This window comes from Mauremys mutica, chromosome 16, assembly GCF_020497125.1.
Source record: "Mauremys mutica isolate MM-2020 ecotype Southern chromosome 16, ASM2049712v1, whole genome shotgun sequence".
NCBI lineage: Eukaryota > Metazoa > Chordata > Testudines > Geoemydidae > Mauremys > Mauremys mutica.
In genome coordinates, this window is record NC_059087.1 from 24,732,649 (window position 1) to 24,752,756 (window position 20,108).

General features: G+C 48.2%; 1 protein-coding gene across 1 annotated transcript in view; it reads left to right on the forward strand.

Moving 5' to 3' along the window:
* Positions 1 to 20,108, forward strand: part of NOS1 (nitric oxide synthase 1) — a 150,199-nt gene that overhangs the window by 63,846 nt on the left and 66,245 nt on the right. The window contains exon 2 of the mRNA XM_044990167.1: positions 16,091 to 17,338. Within this exon, the coding sequence (XP_044846102.1) occupies positions 16,605 to 17,338 (734 nt within the window). The 5' untranslated portion in view covers positions 16,091 to 16,604. The remainder of the gene's footprint in view (positions 1 to 16,090; positions 17,339 to 20,108) is intronic.

Below are 20,108 nucleotides of genomic sequence, written 5' to 3' on the forward strand. Positions count from 1 at the left end.
GATAATTGAAATCCCCCACTATTATTGAGTTCTTAATTTGGATAGCCTCTCTAATCTCCCTTAGCATTTCATCATCACTATCACTGTCCTGATCAGGTGGTCAATAATAGATCCCTAATGTTATATTCTTATTAGAGCATGAAATTACTATCCATAGAGATTCTATGGAACATGTAGATTCACTTAAGATTTTTACTTCATTTGATTCTACATTTTCTTTCACATATAGTGCCACTACCCCTCCCCCCCACGACCTGTTCTGTCCTTCCGATATATTTTGAACCCCGGAATGATTGTGTCCCATTGATTGCTCTCAGTCCATTAGGTTTCTGTGATGCCTATTATATCAATATCCTCCTTTGTCACGAGGCACTCTAGTTCACCCATCTTATTATTTAGACTTCTAGCATTTGTGTACGAGCACTTTAAAAACTTGTCACTATTTACTTGTCCCTATAAAAACAGGACATCTGGTCACTCGAAAGCATCTGGACTGGGCACTTGACTTCTCCATTGGGATGAACAGGAGAAGAATCCTTCCCATCCCTCAAACAGGCTGCGGGATGGCAACACCGCTTGCTGCACCCAGCGATTGCCAGGGGCTCCATGGCCCTAGATCTCCCCACCTCTCCCTCCATGGGGGCGAAGGACCAAATGTTGTAGATAGTGGTAGAGACTCCATGCCTCCCCCTGCATGTGGCTGCTCAGGCAGCTCCCACCGATCTGAGCATAGGGGGGACACTGCAGCCTCTTTCTCCTCTACTCTATGCAGCAGAACCCCACCAGTTGCATTATCAGCGAGCCCCCCAGACCTATAGAGGAATAGGCAAGAGTTGTCCCCTGGGATTAAATCCCAGCATCCTTCCTTAGGCACAACTTCCACTGAAATCGGTGGGAGCTTTGGCCAAGTAAGAACTGGAGGATCCAGTGATTTCAGTGGGACGTTAAATGGTGACAGTAGCATATTGGGTGTGGTGGAGGCACAGCAGGGAAAGAGTTAAAATGCACTGCTACAGCCTGCATGGACTGGCTAGGTAAATTTGAGTGGTCCCACTAAATACTGGGCTGGTCACTGGCAGAAAAGTAATAGCCGGGTATCAGTAAGCACAGAGCGCTGGCAACGGCAAATAAAAGAATTTCCTTTACCTGTAGGTGCAAGTCAGCCTTACAAAACAGTCAGGAAAATGTACCAGCCAGACACACGATTTACTTTCCTCCCCTTTACTCTGTTGACTGATAACAACATGCATAATGTTTTACTTGCCTGCCAAAGAAATATTACCCAGTTCAAAGTGGATTTTTGCAAGGCTGGGGTAGATGGATATTGGGGATTGTCAGAAAAATATCATCATGAGAGCAAAAAGACCTGGGTACTGTGTATATATGTATCGCTGCAATTGTTTGAAACGGAATGGCGTTCTGTGCAAAGCAGTTGGCAAGAGTACAGATGACTGTCAGTGAATCATCTCAGTGCTCCATTTTCAGGTCCACGAACGCGGGTTTACAGTAGCTGTGCATATGTTGCATCTCATTGCTCTTCATCAGACTCACTGAAGCTCCATGGGTTGTAAAAATTAAACCGGCATAAATCTATCAGCTCCGGGGCTCTTTGTCTAACCATATCAATCCCATGAAAACTGATTTAAACAAGACAATAGTGTGCATTTAAAGCTGGCACATAAAAATGTAAGCCATTAACATAGCCAAGATATATGAGGGAGAGGACTCAATTGATTTTCTGAAGGCCTGGGTAAAATAAGTGTCATTCCTGAGGGCAGGTGTGTAATGTGCGTCTACTTCTGGTAGCCTGGAACTGATGGCTGGGGTAGTTAGGGGACTGTACATTACCACATAAGATTGATTTGCCTCCTGTCTTGCTTTTAAATAAAATCAGCCAATTAACATGTGTGCTGGATTTTATTACTTGGGATTGTATCTGGCGACTCTAAAAGCTTTTCTTATCAGTTTCTGTGGGATTTGGGGTTTCTTAAACCAAGGACCGCCGTTTTGATTTTTATGCCTCACCAACCATTAGCTCTTACCCAGGGCCCAATTCTGCTACCGTCAACCCTGCTGATTGGGTGTTTGGTCTCCGAATAGTCCCACTGAAATCAAAGCGGCTGCGCAGGGGGTAATGCACCACTCGGTGGGAGTGAGTGGATCAGAATCCAGCCCAGAGTTAACCCCTTTCAGCAAAGGTTCTGAAAGCACGTCACAAACCATTAAACCTTGCAACACCTCCATAAAGTGGATTGATACTGTTACACATGGGGAAGGAAACCGAAGCAGAGAGGTGAACTGATTTTATCCATGGTCGGTAAGAGAATGCAAGAGTGCTGGTTCACAATCCCTTCTTGTTCTGACCGTTGGCTGCCTAACCTGGAACCCCTGGAGTGTCAGCGTATTTCTTTTGGGTCTCACTAGACCACAGTAACGTGTGTCTGTTGCCAAGTCTGCATCCTACAGCACAGCACAGCCACTGCTATCAATAGCAGCAATTCTTTATGAGGGGGTTGCGGCGTGTGTGTGTGTGTATGTGAGTGAGTGTGTGTTGCCATTAAATGGATGCACTCTTAGGTATTTCTGTGGCTGCCATTGCTGTAATATTGGAGCAGCTCACTCGGTCCAATGTTTTTATCATCACACCACCCCGAGGAGGCAGGGCAGTGCTATTATCCCCATTTGACAGATGTGGAACTGAGGCCCAGCGAGACTAAGTGATTGATTTACCCAAGATCACATAGGCAGCCTGTGGCAAAGCAAGGAATAAAGCCCGGGTCTCCCAAATCATAGGCTAGTGTACTATTTAAACCGGTTCTCTTTCATATGGAAATGAGAAAAGGATCATCCATCAATGCGGCATTCAAAGGCAAATCCTGCTCACTGTATTCACGAGTAACAGCAACGGGAGTAAGCAGGATTTGATCCCTAATAAATTTAATGCTATGTTCACTGGTTCTCTGAAACGATGCTTTTAGATTCATTGATCACAGATGATGTATTTTTGCTTGTACTAATAATTCTCCTAAAGATAACTAACGTGGACCGTTAACTAGCACCGTTTTGCCATCCCATTAGGACTGTACCGCATCTCTCCCTTGCTTTCCATTAGTGGAACACTTCAGCTTTGGTCCAAAATTTGTCCTCTCCTTTCATTAAAGGAGCTGTGAAAGATCATAGGACCTGCTTGTGCAGGGAGCTAACAAATGCAATAAGGAAGCTCGGTTTAGTGAGAATACACTTCAGATATAATACTGATGTCTCATTTTCCCTGCTGTCTCCTCTGTCTGGAACTCCCTTCCTGTCCCATTCCCGCATGCCTCCATTTAAACGTTTATAAACAACTCTGTGCACTCAGATGGTAGTGTTTTCACTTCCAAGCACTTTGCAAACATTAGAAACCTTACTATGACTCTGTTAGGTCAACGTATCCCCATTGTAGAGAGGGGAAAACCGAGGCACAGAGTAATCACTTGAGTACAAGGTCGCACACAGACCATGTCTGATCCAATCAGCATTGAAAAACACTTGTCCCCTCATCTTTCCCCAGGAAGGTTGGACGGGATCCTTCCTCCTTATTTCCATCCAACTCCTCCTCTTTCTGGAAGGGCTTTGCCCCAACAGACCTTCCTTAACTTTGGGGGGCATGGAAGGAAAATATTTAAATGTTAAATTTAAAAAAATCTTGGGTTTAGGGGCAAATATGCAAAGCGGGGTGTGCAAAATAACATTGGCCTAAATTCTGCTTTGTTGTACGCATGCAACTTCCTGGCCTCTTTTCGGTCACCGAAAGCCATTGCCATCTGATGCACACTCAGAAATGTAACCGGGGCCCACAGATCAGCTCCTGGTGGGAAAGGGTTTGCATCACACAAGGCATCCTTGTAGCTGGGTCTCTGAAGCCTCTCTGCTGAAACTGCAAGGTGCAGGGGTGCCAAGGGCTGAGTGGGTCACAGAAACTGAATTGGCTTCTAATCTTTAGCCGTGGGCCCCTCCGGGAAGGTCTGGGGCATGTTACTGGGACAACGCTAAGCAGGAGCTGTGCTGAGTCCATGGCATCCCGGCTCCGTGGATAAGTCCCCAGGCCTGACAATCTGGCACCTTCCACAAGCTAATTTCTCAAAGGCTGTTGACCTCCTTTGTAAAGTGCTCTAAGATTTACGGGTGAAAAGCTGTGTATAGGAGCGAGGCCTGAGTCTTGTTTGTTACAAACAAAGGATTAGATTCCAATGCTTTACTAAGGAGGAAATTACCTGAGCTCTGCAGCATGTAGAATCTGAAGGATACTGTGAGCTGTGTGCACAAGTGTAGCTAATGCATGAAACAATTGGCACTTCCTGGAGCCTCTGGAGTTGTTCCTTAGGCTTCTCTCTTGGAGCATTTGCCTGGAATCGGTGTTTCTTATTGCTACCTCTGACTTCTCCCTGAAAACATGTCTCAGCTGATTGACATGTGATGGCCTCTAATGGGCTCTTGTGTGTCTAGGAAAACATTTCTAATGGGCATGTGTTGACAAGCAGATTCCTAGATTGAGACCTTGTCCCCTCATTCCCCAAGCACTATGTAGGTGGCACAATCTGCGCTCTCTAGCTTCCCTATAATGACACCTGCTGGGCTTTGAGGAGGGACATTGACTAGGCTGGAGAAGACTCAGAGGGACAGAAGGGGTTGATTCTGATATTTGTTTACAGCCAGGAGACACTCCACTGAATTGGACAGAGTTGCATCTGTGTAAAACCAGCATGAGTGAGATCAGAATCCAGCCTAAGGTGTCTGTATAGAGATCGGGAAAGTTGCATAAGGAGAAAAGCAAGGAGAAGTCTGACATACGGGTAATTCGTTCTGACTGCATGAGGACCTGTCAGAGCTGCAGGATGCTAAGACAGCAAAACCCAGGGCCTGTCTAGGCTTTGCACATGAATTTCTAGCAGGTGAGGGGAAGATCTGTTTGATTTCTCGCTGTACTTTATAATTCTGTAGGAAACAACTGAAAATTAGGAGTTTAGGAGAAGTGAGAGGCTCTACACTTTTATTTGCAGGATAGGAAGATATTTGTGGGTGGGTGGGTGAGTGTGGTGTCAAAATATGTTTCTTAAACAGCTTTCAGTGATGGGTGGGGAAGCAACATCAACACCTCTGTGCCCAAAGCACAATTTCCTGGGCAAACAAATCAGATTGGCGGCATTAAGGACTATGGGTCTGATTTTTGCTAGAACTCAGTACCCAGTGGCTCAGTGTAGGCACCTGAATGCAGGGGCTTCATTTCCAGACATGCTTCGCATCCAGCGGCTGCCATTGCTCTGTGGGAGTGCAGCACTTCTGGGAACGTGGCTGAGGTCTCAGCTCGCCCTTTGTTTCTGAGGAAGTGGTTTGGCCACTCCCCATCCTTCCTTGGAAAACATTTTTAGTCATGATTTCAGCTTATATGTATAGCGTCACCCGTAACGCTGCTAGCTGCATTTTGCCATGATATTATTGATCAGCAAATTGAGTGTTTAAATGATATCTCACAAGGCACACCTTGTACAAACATAAAAACATAAGAATGGCTGTACTGGATCAGACCAAAGGTCCATCCAGCCCAGTATCCTGTCTACCAAGAGTGGCCAATGCTAGGTGCTCCAGAGGGATTGAACCTAACAGTTAATGATCAAGTGATCTCTCCTGCCATCCATCTCCACCTTCTGACAAACAGAAGCTAGGGACACCATTCCTTACCCATCCTGGCTAATAGCCATCAATGGACTTAACCTCCATGATTTTATCCAGTTCTCTTTTAAATGCTGTTATAGTTAACATTATTAGGGTGCAAACACGGGGGTATATATTAGTAGGGTGCAAACACGGGGGTATATTCTTTCATCGTGGGGTTTGAAGAACTGATTCCTACCAGATCATTTGCTGGTGTTGGGAAAAGGGGTGACCTCTGGTAAGCTTTTTGGTATGTATGTAGGTTCTTTTATGGTTTTTAATGTTCTCTCTTTAATGCTTTCACCTTAACAATAAATGCGCTTGCTTAGAAAAAGCTGTATGGTAATTCATCACTGTGGGCAGTTATGTTGTTCATAGCCTTTGAAGCATAAGCAAAATGCAGGTGCTGGCCTGGTTAAGCAGTCTGGCTAGCTGGGGATATCACAAGGTAGGCAGGGAACTGCACAGCCTGGAAAAGCACTGGTCAGCATGGAGAGAAACGTGGGTCTGTGCCCCAGAGAGGACTGCTGGGAGCCGGACACCTAAGAGTGGGTGCCCTCAGGAGACCACAGAGTGGTATAGGTACAGTTACCATGAACTGTGGCAGTGGCCACTGCATTTAGGTACCTAGATAAGTGCTGGGATCCTCTGAACATTTGGTCTTGCATGGTCTCAAAAGATCTGTGGAGGTGGATCTTCCGACCTCAAAGGTAAAATATAGTGGCTTGGGCAGAGGCCTTGGGAGTTGGGGGCTCCTGTATCCTTACCGTTGCTCTTTCTGTGACCTTGGCCAAGTCACTTTGGCTGCCACAGATTGTGGATGCCCGACGTAAAACTCCTTGGGCCTGGTCTTCAGAGGTGTTGAGTCTCTATGACCCCCCAGTGACGTCAGTTGGAGTTATTGCTGATTTACAGCAGTGTGAGATCAGGATCTGGCCTCTTCCGTGTCTGCTGCCCCCACCTGCCACATGGGGATAATAAACATACTGCCTGCCTCATGTTCAAGGCTTAAATCAGTAAACGTCTGGGAATTGCTCTCGAAATGCCAACTCGTTGTTGGTATCCCAGTCACGCCTAGGGACTGGTTTCAGACCAGGACCCCATTGTTCTAGGCACCGTGTGACCACAGAACAAAAACACACACCCCCCTGCCCACCCAAGGAGCTGACCAGCTAGGTGCTGTTGCTGTGTAAACTAGCGGTTATCCACCTCGACAATTACAGTGCTCACGCGGCATGCACACTGATTGTAGAGTCTTGTTTATTACTAAGCTAGCCTGTCTCGTACGCCTCTTCTCTCCTGTGAGCTTGGGGGCAGGGGAGAAGGACCACGGGCACCCCCACAAGAGAGCCCCGGCAGAGGTAACCTCAGGCACAGCCCCTGGACAGACCCGTCAGAGAGGCAACTCGAGAGCAGAGCTGGTCGCTTCGTGCAGAAGCAGCCGGTTTAGGGCAGCATCACCCTGGCAGAAGGGCCCGTCAGGCACGAGGCTTAAAGAAGGTCTGAGCTTGAGAAAGGGTCTGTGGGGAATTCCCCCGCCACCGCCACCGCCGATCTTGCTCAGCTTTCGTGGCCCTGTTGTGACGCAGGTGCGATCCCCTCCCCCATCCCGATTCACCCCAGCTGGGGGGCAGATGCAGTAAGGGATGTGCCCATGTTTGGCTACCCAGGGAGCAGGGTCTCCCCTCTCTCCCACTTGCAATGAGCTGGACCCTCTCAAACAAGCCCCCATTGCAGAGAACAGTGTGTGTAGTGGTGGGGGCTGAGAGCCATTGAACCAAACTGTAAACCCTGCACATGATGGAAACCACTTCCAGCCGGGGGGGGGGGGCGGCAGCCCCCCGTCCCATTGGCAGCAACTCTCTAGGCAGCTGCTGCCCTCCTGTCGCTGGCAATAGCAGGCGGCCTCCCTCCTGTGGCAGAATGAGGGGTGATGAGACGCTCTGGATACAAAAGGCTGCGAGGGAGAGGCAGAGACTATTGACCTGAGATCGCTATGGGACCCCTCGCTCCCTTCCGTTCTCAGCCTGCTTTTTGTCGCACTCTGGGCACAGCCAGTGTGTAGGAGGCTCGAAAGCAAAAGACTTTCTCTCTTCATCTTTGCTTAAATGGCTGTTGAGCGGAGGAGCTGGGAGACTCTCCAAACCCGGCCTCATTCCCCTCCTGCCTCTCCCTGGCTAGGTCTCCTTGATGCATGTTCATGAACTGAGCACCTGTTCACAGGGGAGTACGGGGAGGAAAAGGAGCCTGGGACGGGAAGGGAAGTTACCTAGTGCTGGGTGCGCTGCCCCTGGTTCTGATCAGGACTTAGAATAGTGGGAGTGAAATCGGGCTCTGGGCTGGGAGCGGGGGAGAGAGAAAAGATGGACCAACAGGGAAGGAGAAGTTGAGAAATGGCCTCGGTACCATACGGTACCAGCCACAAACCCTGCTGTATCGCTGCTCCTTTGGACAGCTACGATGGTATCCTCTGTCCTAGCTGTGTGTGATGGGCACAGTGGAGGGGAGGTGGCGTTAGTCTGTCTAGTATCCCATCTCCGCTACACAGGGGCAGGGGATGCTGCAGAGAGAACCAGGGGGGATATTGGAGGATAAAAACCTATGTCCCGAATGCAGCCGTTGACCCCACAGCTGTCAGGGCCAGGTCCGCATCACCTGGTCCTGGAGTACAGGGCAAGTGCCAGCTTCAGACACCAAAACGGTTAGAATAACCCGAGAGCACGGTGTGTCCCAAGCACCCCACGAGGGGGAAGGGTCCCAGAAGCCAGCTCCAGCCAGAGCCCAAGCGTCTACACTAGAGCCCCGAGAGCCCGAGTCAGCGGACCTGGGCCAGCTGCCGGTGTTTAACTGCAGTGTAGACGTGCCCCTAGTGACTTGAACGACCTGACCCCACAATAGGCGGGTTATGCTGTGTTTGAGTGGCTTGTCCCCAGCTGCCATCCCCACCACCAAAGATGAGGCGTTTATGAAAGACGTGTTCTGAGACCTCCCCACCCCTTCGCTCATTGCACGTGTGGCTTCATTTGGTCCCAGGGAAGGGCTGTGCTCACACAACACCCTCAGGCTGCGTGGCTCAGGAGCTGGTCTCCAGCTGGAGTGGGTGAGGATCTGCCCTAGGATGGGTGCCAAGCCTTGCCTTGACTCCAGGCACAACCCCGGGGTCCCAGAGGGGGTGAGGCAGCTCGGAGTTCGGCCCAGAGTGTCTGTGCAGCGCAAGCTGGTTTTTCTCCTTTCAAACTCAAAGGAAAGGCAGCGAAGGCCCTAAGTGAAATGAAAATGATTTTGCCCTGGACGGTTCCTCGCTCCAGCTGCTCGGCAGCGTACCCCGCCTGTGTCCTAGAGGAGCGCTGGTTAGTCTCCCTTGTGGTTCTGCAGTTCTGTGCATGGAGACGGAGTGCCGGAAGCCGAGCCTGCTTCATGCTGCGGGGGAAGAGCTGCTGGCACCTCCCTCAGAAATATTCCCCCTCTTGGGCTGGGATCTATCGTTCTGGGCCCTTACAGGTGTGCCCGCCCCGTCATGGTGTAATCGCAGTGCCCTGGGGTGGGGGTGCTGTAGAAAGGAGTGGGGAACCTCTTGATTTCTTTACCCTCTGAAACCAAGGAAGGAGGCAGTGCCACTGGGCAAACAGACTTCCCCTACAGGCGCTTTGCTGGGACCGTTTGTGCGTCGTCCCTGAAATGTATCCTGGGACTGCGGGGCCTACGAGATTCAAAGGAGACTAGAGAGTTAGGTGCCCAGCTCTGATTGGATGTCAATGGATTTGGGGTGCCTAACTCCCTTTGGCACCTTTGAACAGCCCAGCCCAAGAGTAACGAGCAATGTGGTGTTGGAAATCAGGGTGGGAAGGTGAAGATCGTGGGGGTCTCCTCCCCTGGGAATTAATTTACACTTACTCCTGCCATTTGGTGCAATTTGGCTCATTTTAAATGCAAAATAATGTTATATGCTAATATTTTGCTGAGCCCCTGAGTAAGCTGGGCCTGGCAGGGAGGGCGTATTGCTGTCTCCAGAGTCAGGGTGACTCCATCAGAGAAACGGCTCCAACCCGGTCCTTCATGCTGGCGGTGGAGTGCGAGCAATGTTAACCCTTTGCACACATCGCTGCAGCGTGCGACGGAGCTGCACCGCAGAGCCAGGAGGGTTAAATTTCTCAGCATAGGATGGGCTCCCGAAAGTGGACCCTCAATACTCGAGTGGATTATTCTTTATTCTTTTGCCCTTTTATTTGTTTGGGCTGAATTGCAAATCACTCTGCCTTCCAGAGAGCTCATGAGCTAATGTGAGCGCCTGCTGCACATGCAAGCCAGGACTCTGCTCCTGGGAGCTCCTGTTCTTCGCCTTGGGGTCTGGTGGGGACTCAGCTCCCTCCTGCCTTGCTGGGATGCTGCTCCCATGCTGGCAGGTTTCCCCTAGGCCAGGACATGGCCCCTGAGGTCCTGCTCGTATTGCTGCAGCGGGGTCCCCCTGGCCCGCTGGAGGGAGGGGGCACTTCCCCTGCGTACGGAGTGAAGCTTATTCCAACTGTAACTATAATTGTTTTTTTTTTCTCTGGAATGCATGGGAGTTACTTGAATCCAGCCAACAGGCTGCTGTTTGGCAAGCTGCCTGCTCTTTCCTTTGTGCACTAGAGAAGCTGAGTGAGAACTGGCTTTCGGGAGTAAAAATCCAGAATGTGCATGGTTTGGGGGAATCTGAGACCATTTGCTTTGCCATGCAAATCCTTCTATTCCTAGCACAAACAGTAGGCCACATGAGAAGCAACCGGTCCTGCCTTGAAGGAGCTCTTTAATATTCAGATTCCAGTTGCAACTAAAAGAAACTATGTCAGGACTTGGGAACAGAGAGGATAATTTTCAAAAGCATTTAGGTGACTTAGGAGGCTAAGTCCTATTTTTAAATCTAGCTTAGACTGTTAGGAGCTAAGGGCTAGTCAACACGATGCAGCAATGCACACTAGAGAGGTGTGAATTCTGCAGCTCACCAACATCTTGCACAAGAAAGGGTCCATGCAGACTCTAGTGTTGCTTCAGCAGTATCGTGTTAATAGGCAATAGGAACTTTTAGTGCATGCCAACAAGACCTAGAAGGGCCAGTTAGTGTGCAGCACGTTGGTGCGCTTTCGAATTCACACCCATCCAGTGCGTATTGCTGCACCATGTAGACCAGGGGTCAGCAACCCTCGGCCCGCGGCCCATCGGGGTAATCCGCTGGGGTCCGCGAGACATTTTGTTTACGTTGACTGCCCGCAGGCACGGCTCCCGCAGTTCCCAGTGGCCGCTGTTCATCGTTCCCGGCCAATGGGAGCTGTAGGAAGCAGCATGGGCTGCAGGGATGTGCTGACCGCTGCTTCCCGCAGCTCCCATTGGCCGGGAACGGTGAACTGCGGCCACTGGGAGCTGCGGGGGCCATGCCTGCGGGCAGTCAATGGAAACAAAATGTCTCACGGCCCCCAGAGGATTACCCCGATGGGCCGCTTGCCGAGGGTTGCCGACCCCTGGTGTAGACAAAGCCCAAGTCTCACTGAGGGTATGTCTACACTGCAGTTGGACTGGGTGTAGTCTCCATTGTGAGCAGACTAACACAGGCTGTCTCTGCTTGAGCTAGCTTGGTCAGAATAGCAGCGTGGCCATGGCATGGGCAGCAGCTCCAGCCAGGATCTCAGGTGGGGTCGTGCTTGGGTGCTTAGCCCAGGCCCGAGCCACTGCCCATCCTGCTATTTTTATTGGGCTTGAGCAGAGCTACTGCTTGTAGGTCTACCCAAGCTGGGAATTACACTGCCAGTTACGGTGTAGACACAGCCTGAAAATCAAGGGAACATAGGAGCCTAAGTCACTTAGGCATTTTTGAAAATGTTACCCACCGGCTTTGGGTTTGTCAGAAGCTGAGATTGAGAAACTCACTGTATCTCCACCCTGGGTGATTTTCCATTAGGTGAAGTAATTTGTTTTGGAATTGTTCCCTGAGAATTGAATTTCAGGGGATGGGAGTTGGGGGGGATTCTTGGACTGCCTCCTCAAGTTGGCATCTCATGCATGAACACTTTTGATTTGGAGTAAAGTGAAGGAGGAGATGAATTGGGACCAGATGATGATACCCTTGCTCTGGCTAAGTAACACATTGCCTGCAGTGGGACTAGCCAAGGAGCAAGGTGCTACTCAAAGTGAGTAAGTTAATGTGGGAATCTATCCTTTAATTCAGGGGCTCTCAACCTTTCCAGACTACCGTACCCCTTTCAGGAGTCTGATTGGCCTTGCACACCCCCAAGTTTCACCTCACTTCAAAACGACTAGCTTACAAAATCAGACATAAAAATACAAAAGGATCAAAGCATGCTCTTGATGAAAAATTGCTGACTTTTTAATTTTTACCATATAATTACAAAATAAATCAATTGCAATATAAATATTGTACTTACATTTCAGTGCATAGTATAGAGAGCAGTATAAACAAGTCATTGTCTGTAGGAAATTTTAGTTTGTACTGACTTTGCTAGTGCTTTTTCTGTAGCCTGTTGTAAAACTAGGCAAATATCTAGATGAGTTGATGTACCCCCTGGAAGACCTCTGCATACCCCCAGGATATGTGTACCCCTGGTTGAGAACCACTGCCATAACTCTCTCCCCCGTTAGGGTGGTTATATGATTTTTCACTCTTTCTCCTTGTCCCTCGGTGGAGGCTCGGTGTTCAGATGGAAAGAAGGGGGGATTAGATGTTTGGCTGCATGTCTGTGTTCTCTCTGCGTGCTGTACTGCCTTTGGTCAGACAGCCTGTACACCAGGCTCCAACTGAACTGCCCAACAAATACACAGACTTTGTTTTTAGCGAAGGAACTTGGTTAGGTTTGTTGCCGACGAAGCACGGTGCTAACGCCCTGGCACAATGTTACAGGTACACTGACACGTCTGCTTGTGGCAATGGACCGGCTCAGGCAGTGGTGGGACGTTCCACTGTTCCCTCGGCCAGACAAAGACACTCCCTTTGAGGCTTTATTTTATACGTTAGTACAAATGAGTTATGTACTGCTCCTCTGACATAGTCAGTTACCACCCATCACCTTGTACATTTGCATTTATTACACTTTCATCCTGACCTTATCTCTAGGCTGGGTCAGCATGTTCCTGTTATCTGTGGGGAATGTGCTGGTGTCGAGGTGTTCTGCTACCACCCTTCTGGAATGTATCTGCATGAGTGCTCTGTGCCTAGCACCAAGGGTTGCCAAGCCTCCAGGATTGTCCTGGAGTCACCAGGAATTCAAGATTAATCTTTCATAAAAGATCATGTCATTTGATGAAACCTCTAGGAATTCATCCAACCAAAGTTGGCAACCCTACTAGCACCTCTTAGGAATGTGTGTTTTTTGCAATATTAGCCCCGTTCTTGCCAGATTCTGTGAGCAGGGCCTGCCTCTACTCACAACCTGACTTTGCTTTATATTAGCAAAGCTTTGACCACTACTTCAGCCTTGGCCTCAGGCCTCATACCAGGCCTTTAATACAAGGGCTTATGTCCCATGCGCTCTTCCTACCACATTCCCTCACTTTTTGTCTTTTTATGGGGTGGACATTCACCCGTCGTCCTAGAAAAGCAGAAAGCATGGACTGAAGATGACCCAGTGGGCTAAACACAGTTATGTGGTCACCTTACTTTACCATTTACACATTCATGCCTCATCTGTTCTTTGGTTTGCACATTTGTTTGTACGACTGATGGACAGATTTTATTTTCCAATAATGTGTCGTTTTTTGTGGTGGGCCTGGGAATGTTAGGCCCAGGACTTTGATTTTGGAATGTCGTTTTATAATTGCCATGGTATTGTGCTTTGGCCCAGATAGCTACACACTCCTATTACGGCATTTACAGTTACCACCTCTCTTCTTATTATTGGTAGTAGGCTGAGTGCTTTGAAGTACTGGGATAGGTATTACAACTGTGTGTTTTACAGTGCTATGAATATGACAAGTAAAAGAAATGTGGAGTATTGGCATTACAAATGAGGCCTTTCCATATACAATTGTGTAACTGGTTGCTACACAGTACTGTCCATTCATGTTATAGGTTACCCTTCTCAGGAGCGCCGCCAGCTTTTTTGCCACCCTAGGCGGCGGAAGGTCCCGCCCCTGAAATGCCGCCCCCGACAGAGGCAGCGGTAGGTCCCGCCCCCAAAATGCCGCCCCCGACAGAGGCAGCGGAAGGTCCGGCCGCCGCGGTCGCCACCCCCCAAATGTTAGCGTCCTAGGCAACCGCCTAGGTCGCCTAATGGGTTGCACCGGCCCTGACCATTCCTGCTGGTTGTTACCCTTTGGTAAGCTTTACTGGGCAGGAAACAAGAACGGGTGGCTAGCTTCTCTGTTCCATTGCTTGCATGGCTTCGTGATACACCAGTAGTTGACGTAGATTCAGTTGTTTTTCATGGATGCTGTTTTTTAGATAACCTACTGAATGGACAGTAACAGATTTGCTAAATATTGTGTGCCAGGGTTTAGTATTGGTACCCAGACACTGAACAAGATTGTTTTGAATAACATGTGCCTTACTTAGGGTGCGTTGTCACTGATCCCAAAGTGTGACTGGTACTACCAGAGAATTTTTTTACCCAATTTGAAGTTACTGCGTAACGTAATTTTTTTTAACCAATTTGGGTTTATTTATTTTTTTGCCTTCACATCGTTTGCTGCCATTTATTTGTTGATTTTTTTTTTTACTTTTGTGTTGGTTAAACAGTTTAGCAATGTTTTGCACATTGTAAATGTGGTAGAGCAATAATACAACAGCACAGCAATAATACAGTTGCTTTGACACAGTAGCCAAATTTAAATTCAATGACAGTTTAACCTGGTTCGGCTAGTGGTTTCTAGCTGATTGCCAACTTATTTGTTCATATATGGTAGACTAAGGTGTAGTTGACCAGTTTTTTATTTATACTTCGTTTTTCTTTTCTTGATGCGTGAGGGTTTCTTTACTGTGTATTGATATCTTCTGATGTCTTTGGGGTGTGATATTTTTGGGAGGGGGGTTGGTCTGTGGGATGCAACCCTAAACAGCTTAAGTGAGTTAACATGATAAAGTTTTTTGTTTGTTTTACATTTTTCTTGCTTTTAGTAACCCAAATTTAATACACTTATTAACATAGTGTGTTTACAATGCAATAGGGACCAAGCTTTTTATAACACAAGCTATACTTTTGCAATTGTTGTATAAACATTCATTTTTCACTTGAGGTGCATTACTGATATTTTATATACTAAATATAATGTTTAACTGCTTAAATTGATGCTGACATTTTTTTATGAGAAGGTGTATTGCTTTCCCCTGCTGAGCTTTGTTTTCGCAAAAGAGGTAATGTTAGAATTTTTATGCAAGCCTTTTAGAGTTAATTTGCTTGTGACACCAATTTCACTTTTATTAACTGTTTAGAGGCACAAACGTTAACCACTGCTTTCCTTGACCATAACTTAAAAATGAATAAAAATGAAACCAACATGAATTTTAAATACATGTTTATGCAAATATTTTGAGGGTATTAAACTTTGATGATGCTTGGTTGCGTTTGGGAGACAAAGGTGGAAGCCTGTTGAAATTGTTTGGTTAGCTTTATGCATAAATTGGGTTTTTTTTAAAGCATTTTTGCTCTGATGTTGTTATGAAGATATATTTAATAAGGTGCAAACAAGTTTATAAAAACCCAAATAAGAAATTGACATTTTGTTAATGTTGAGGTTTCCCTTACTTTTTTTTTTGTTTGTTTAAATAAAAAACCTATAATTAGGTTGCTCTTGGGGCCAGTTCTACACTACACACTTACACTGATATAACTATGGGATAAATCCACACCCCTGAGCACCACAGTTATACCAACCTAACCCCCAGCATAGACAGCACAGGACTTCTCCTGCCGACATTGCCACTGCCTCTCGCGGAGGTGGATTAACTACACCAGTGGGAGGAGCTGCAGCATTTTACTTGTAGACCTGCCCTCGGTCATCTCTGCCAGGCAGACTTTGGCTCATGAAGATGCTTTGAAGAACAGCAGCCAGAGCCTTTGCTGGTGTAAATCAGTGTGGCTCCATAGAGTTCAGCGGAATTATGCTGATTTACACCAATCAAAGAATTGGCCCCAATTTTTCCTTCCCGGTTCTTTATTCCTCATCTGCTCTAGTTAAGCTGGAAGAACTAGACAGTGGGAGAGTTTGCAGAGGGACAGAGGAAATATAGCTTGGGATGATTTCAAGGTACAGCCAGGATTTGAAACACAGCTCCGGAGAGGATACCTGTGCTGAATGTGTTGTATCGGGGTGTCTAAGTCATTCAGATCTCTCTATGGGGCCCGTACTTAGCTCTGTCCACGCTCATGTCTTTCTCTCTCTCTCTCTCTCTTTTTTTTTAAATCCCCCTTTACAGACAGAGAAGCTCAAGATCCATTCAGAGCCTAAAAACTAGTCCGCGGAGATGTCTGTGAAGTGAGCCAGTTCCCAAGCACAAGATCGAGGGATGGTTCGAGGCCTGTCATGTCTCCTCTCTAATCTTTTGTCCCTGTGACCCTTTTCAGCAGAGAGATGCCTAGTTCTGTGCCTGCTCCCGCCAGCCCAGCCTTCTGTTGGTGACACGCTCTTGCTGTCCCAGTGAAGGTTACCTGGGCTGCTGGCGTCATTACCTTACAAAAGAGAGAGAGGAGGGAGGAACGAATGACTGAAATTATGCTGGCGAAGACAGAGCTGGAACTGATGTGCAACGACTGATGCTCTGCAGATTTTGCAACAAGGCAAGTCATTCCAGAGCCGACAAGTTCCTCCTTGCAAGCAGAGATAAGCTGTGCTCTCTTCTCAGCTGCTAATCTCTCTGCTCAGCGGTGGGCTACTCTGTGCTCAGTGGGTCTAGAGGGCTTGGGCTGCAGGCTAGAAGACCAGGGGCTACAATGGAAGAGACTGTGTTCAGTGTGCAGCAGATACAGCCCAATGTCATTTCGGTGAGGCTCTTCAAGCGCAAGGCTGGGGGTCTCGGGTTCCTGGTGAAGGAACGTGTCAACAAGCCCCCGGTAATCATCTCCGACCTGATCCGGGGAGGGGCAGCTGAGCAAAGCGGGCTCATCCAGGCTGGGGACATTATCCTGGCAGTCAATGGCCGGCCCCTGGTGGACATGAGCTATGAGAGTGCCCTGGAGATCCTGAGGAGCATCGCCTCAGAGACCTACGTGGTTCTGATCCTGAGAGGTCCCGAGGGCTTCACCACTCATCTGGAGACCACCTTTGCCGGTGATGGGATGCCAAAGACTGTTAGAGTAACCAGACCTTTGTGCCCAACTGCCAAAGCAGTCGACTTGTCCAATCCAAGCATCCATGGCAGAGATCTGCAGCAGGGTGCGGACCCTACCATGGGCTCGGGTAGTTCAGCGTGGGCCAGGGAGAACAGACAGGAAGCAGAGTCCCTTGTGCACGTCAATGGTGTGGTTACCAGCACCAAAGGCGAGGACCCTTTGAAGGGAAGGGACAATGCCAGTGCCAATCCTTGCCTGAACGGTGGGGTCGAAAACAATGAGCTGCTTAAAGAAATAGAGCCAGTCCTGAAACTCCTGAAGAGCGGCAGTAAGGAACTCAACGGAGACGCGCTAACCAAGGTGGAGACAAGAGATATAGAAGTCCAGGTGGACTGGTAAGTACCTACGTACATTTTTTACCTTTGGTATCGGTTATGGTGACACAAGCCAGATGGGTTTGGTGGGGTCAGGTTAGCACCTTCTCCAGGTCACAGACCTATTGCCCACTAAGGCATGATGGTCAGGAGAGAGAATGACAGCTAGAAAGGGAAAAGAGAGAAAATGTGGGAGGGGGAAAATGGAGGTAAGAGGAGGACAGATGCATGGGAGAGAAAACAAGAAGCGGGCAGGAAGCATGGGAGAAAAAGGAGATTGGAAGAGGACAGAGGGATGAGAAAATAAAATTCCACGGACACCGGAGCTAGCCGTGTGGTCTACCAGATTGGGCACTGGACAGGAATACGGCACACATGGCTTCTATTCCTGGTTCTGCCACTGACATGCTGCATGACCTTCGGCAGAGTTTGGTGCCTCGGTTTCCCCATCTGTAAAAAGAAGCCAACGATATTGGCACTCCTAGTACAGTGCTTTGCGTTTTGTTCATAAAAGATGCCATATAAGAGCTAAATCTTGTATTATTACAACCCAAACCTTCCAGAAGGGAAGCTCAGCTCGCTGTAAATGATGCTTCTAACGGCCACTGTATTTCAAAATGCTCTAGGCCTGTTCTGCCACCCAGACCCAGCTGTCAGGCGCCCAATCCTGCTCCCACGGAAAGCAGTGGGAGTTTAGCCACAGATTTCAGTGAGAACAGGTCTGGATCCTAGATGTGCAGCTCTGCTTCTCTATTTTTACACAAGCAGGAGAAATGCTATAAGCCGAGAGTCTTCAAAGTGCCCCCGAGAGCTTGAAAAACGACATTTCACTAGAATGTAATTGAGGAGCTGCGTAATTCCCCCCCTGTGTTTTTAATTGTTGTTAATTGTTCTGGTGTTTGTGCGCTCGCAGGAGCAGGCTCCTTCCCAATTAGCTCGCTCCTCCTGGCCGTTTATTAGCAGTGATGCATTGCCGGTTCCTAGTCCCTTTCCCCAAGAATCTCAACGCATTTTACAAACATCTTGGGTACATCTGCATTGCAAAAACAGCCCCAAAGCAGTGAGTCTCAGAGCCTGGGTCAACTGACTCTGGCTCGAGGGGCTTGCGCTCTGGGGCTAAAAATAGCTGCGTAGCCATTCCCGCTCAGGCTGGAGCCTGGGCTCTGAAACCCAGTGACGAGAGGGGATGTCAGAGCCCTGATGCCTACAAATGCTACACTGCCAAATGTCTACACTGCTATTTTTAGCCTGGTAGCATGAGCCTGATCAGTTGACCTGGGCTCTGAGACTCACTGCCACTGGGTGGTTTTTGTGGTTGGAATATACTCTGAGTCTGCCAGCCCCCTTGTGAGGTGATGGGTGTTAAATTACAGCTGGGGAAACCGAGGCACGGAGCAGTGAAGGCCAATGTTTTCAGAAGTGGGTCACTGATTTTGGCAATCTCAGTGTTTGGGGACATGGCTTGAAATGCCGGCAGGCCTGATTTTCAGAGGTCCTGAGCATCCTAAATTCCAGCTGTAGTTAGTGGGATGTGCAAGGGCTCCACACCCCTGAAAAGGAAGTTGTGGGTGTCTCAGGTTGCGCACTCAAAAATAGAAAGATGCAAAACCAGCAGTCGCTTTTGGAAACCTGTTGACCTAAGGGAGTCACCAGCATTACAGAGAAAGTCAGGGGCAGAATCAGCAGCAGTGGAACCCAGGAATCTTGACCCCTATACGCCTATGGGACCTGCTGGCCATCAGTCTCTCTACGTCCCTCCTTTGTTCGCCACAGTGACATTCTGTGGAATGTACTGTGATGTCACAAAGGCTCACTGTGATATTGCTGAAGAGGTAGGGAAGGCTGATTGCAGAGGAGACAGCCCCTGAGGATAAACCCAATGAATGGCTTGCCATGCTAGGAAGGCAAAAAGCCAGGCTGAATCCAGTGCTTATATTGGAGTTGGCTGGTGAATTAGTCTAAGTTTGAGCAGCAAAGAATCCTGTGGCACATTATAGACTAACAGACGTATTGGAGCATGAGATTTCTTGGGTGAATATCCACTTCTTCGGTTGAAAGCTTGCAAGGGTTGGGAGCAGGGCAGTGGAGGGCGAAGAGACAAAAGGTACCGGAAAGCCATACAGCTGAAAGGAGCCTGTCCTTTTAATAGTATCTAAAGGAAGTTGAAAATTTTCTATAAAAACTGTTTAAGGAAAACTGTGGCTTTGAAACTTTTGAGAACGGTAGCGGCTTTCTGTGGTAAATGTCAACTTTTTGACAAAACACTAACCTGAAACCAAACAATATTTCTACCTGGAAATGCCACCATGGTGCCTCCTGGGAATTACAGCTTGGCTGCCTCACGCCTCTGTTCTCCTCTCCGGCTGGGTTCACTAGCTCAAGTACCTGACTTATTTTCTGGGGGAAAAAAATAAAAGTCCAACCAGCTGTAATAAACTCCACGATAAAACGTGCATGTTTTTTAAAAAATGCTGAATCAGTAGGTTTCATGCAGAATCATGGTGAGGGGAGGGGAACGGCTTCAACGCTCCGGCTTATGAAGAAAGGCCAAAGAGCAGAGAGAGCCCCCTCATACTTTATTCCCGAGGCCTGTGAAATGCTGAGCTCCACCTACAACAACTCACTAAGAACCCTCAGCTCTCATTGAAGTCACTGGGAGCTGAGGGTTCTCCCATCCTAGCTCCTCAGTGGAATCTGTCCTAAGCAGCTATCCCAAGTGGCCCTGAAGAGGTTAGTGTTTAACTACACCTTAAAGAGCACACTAGCATCCTTGGGGAAGCTTTAACGTGGT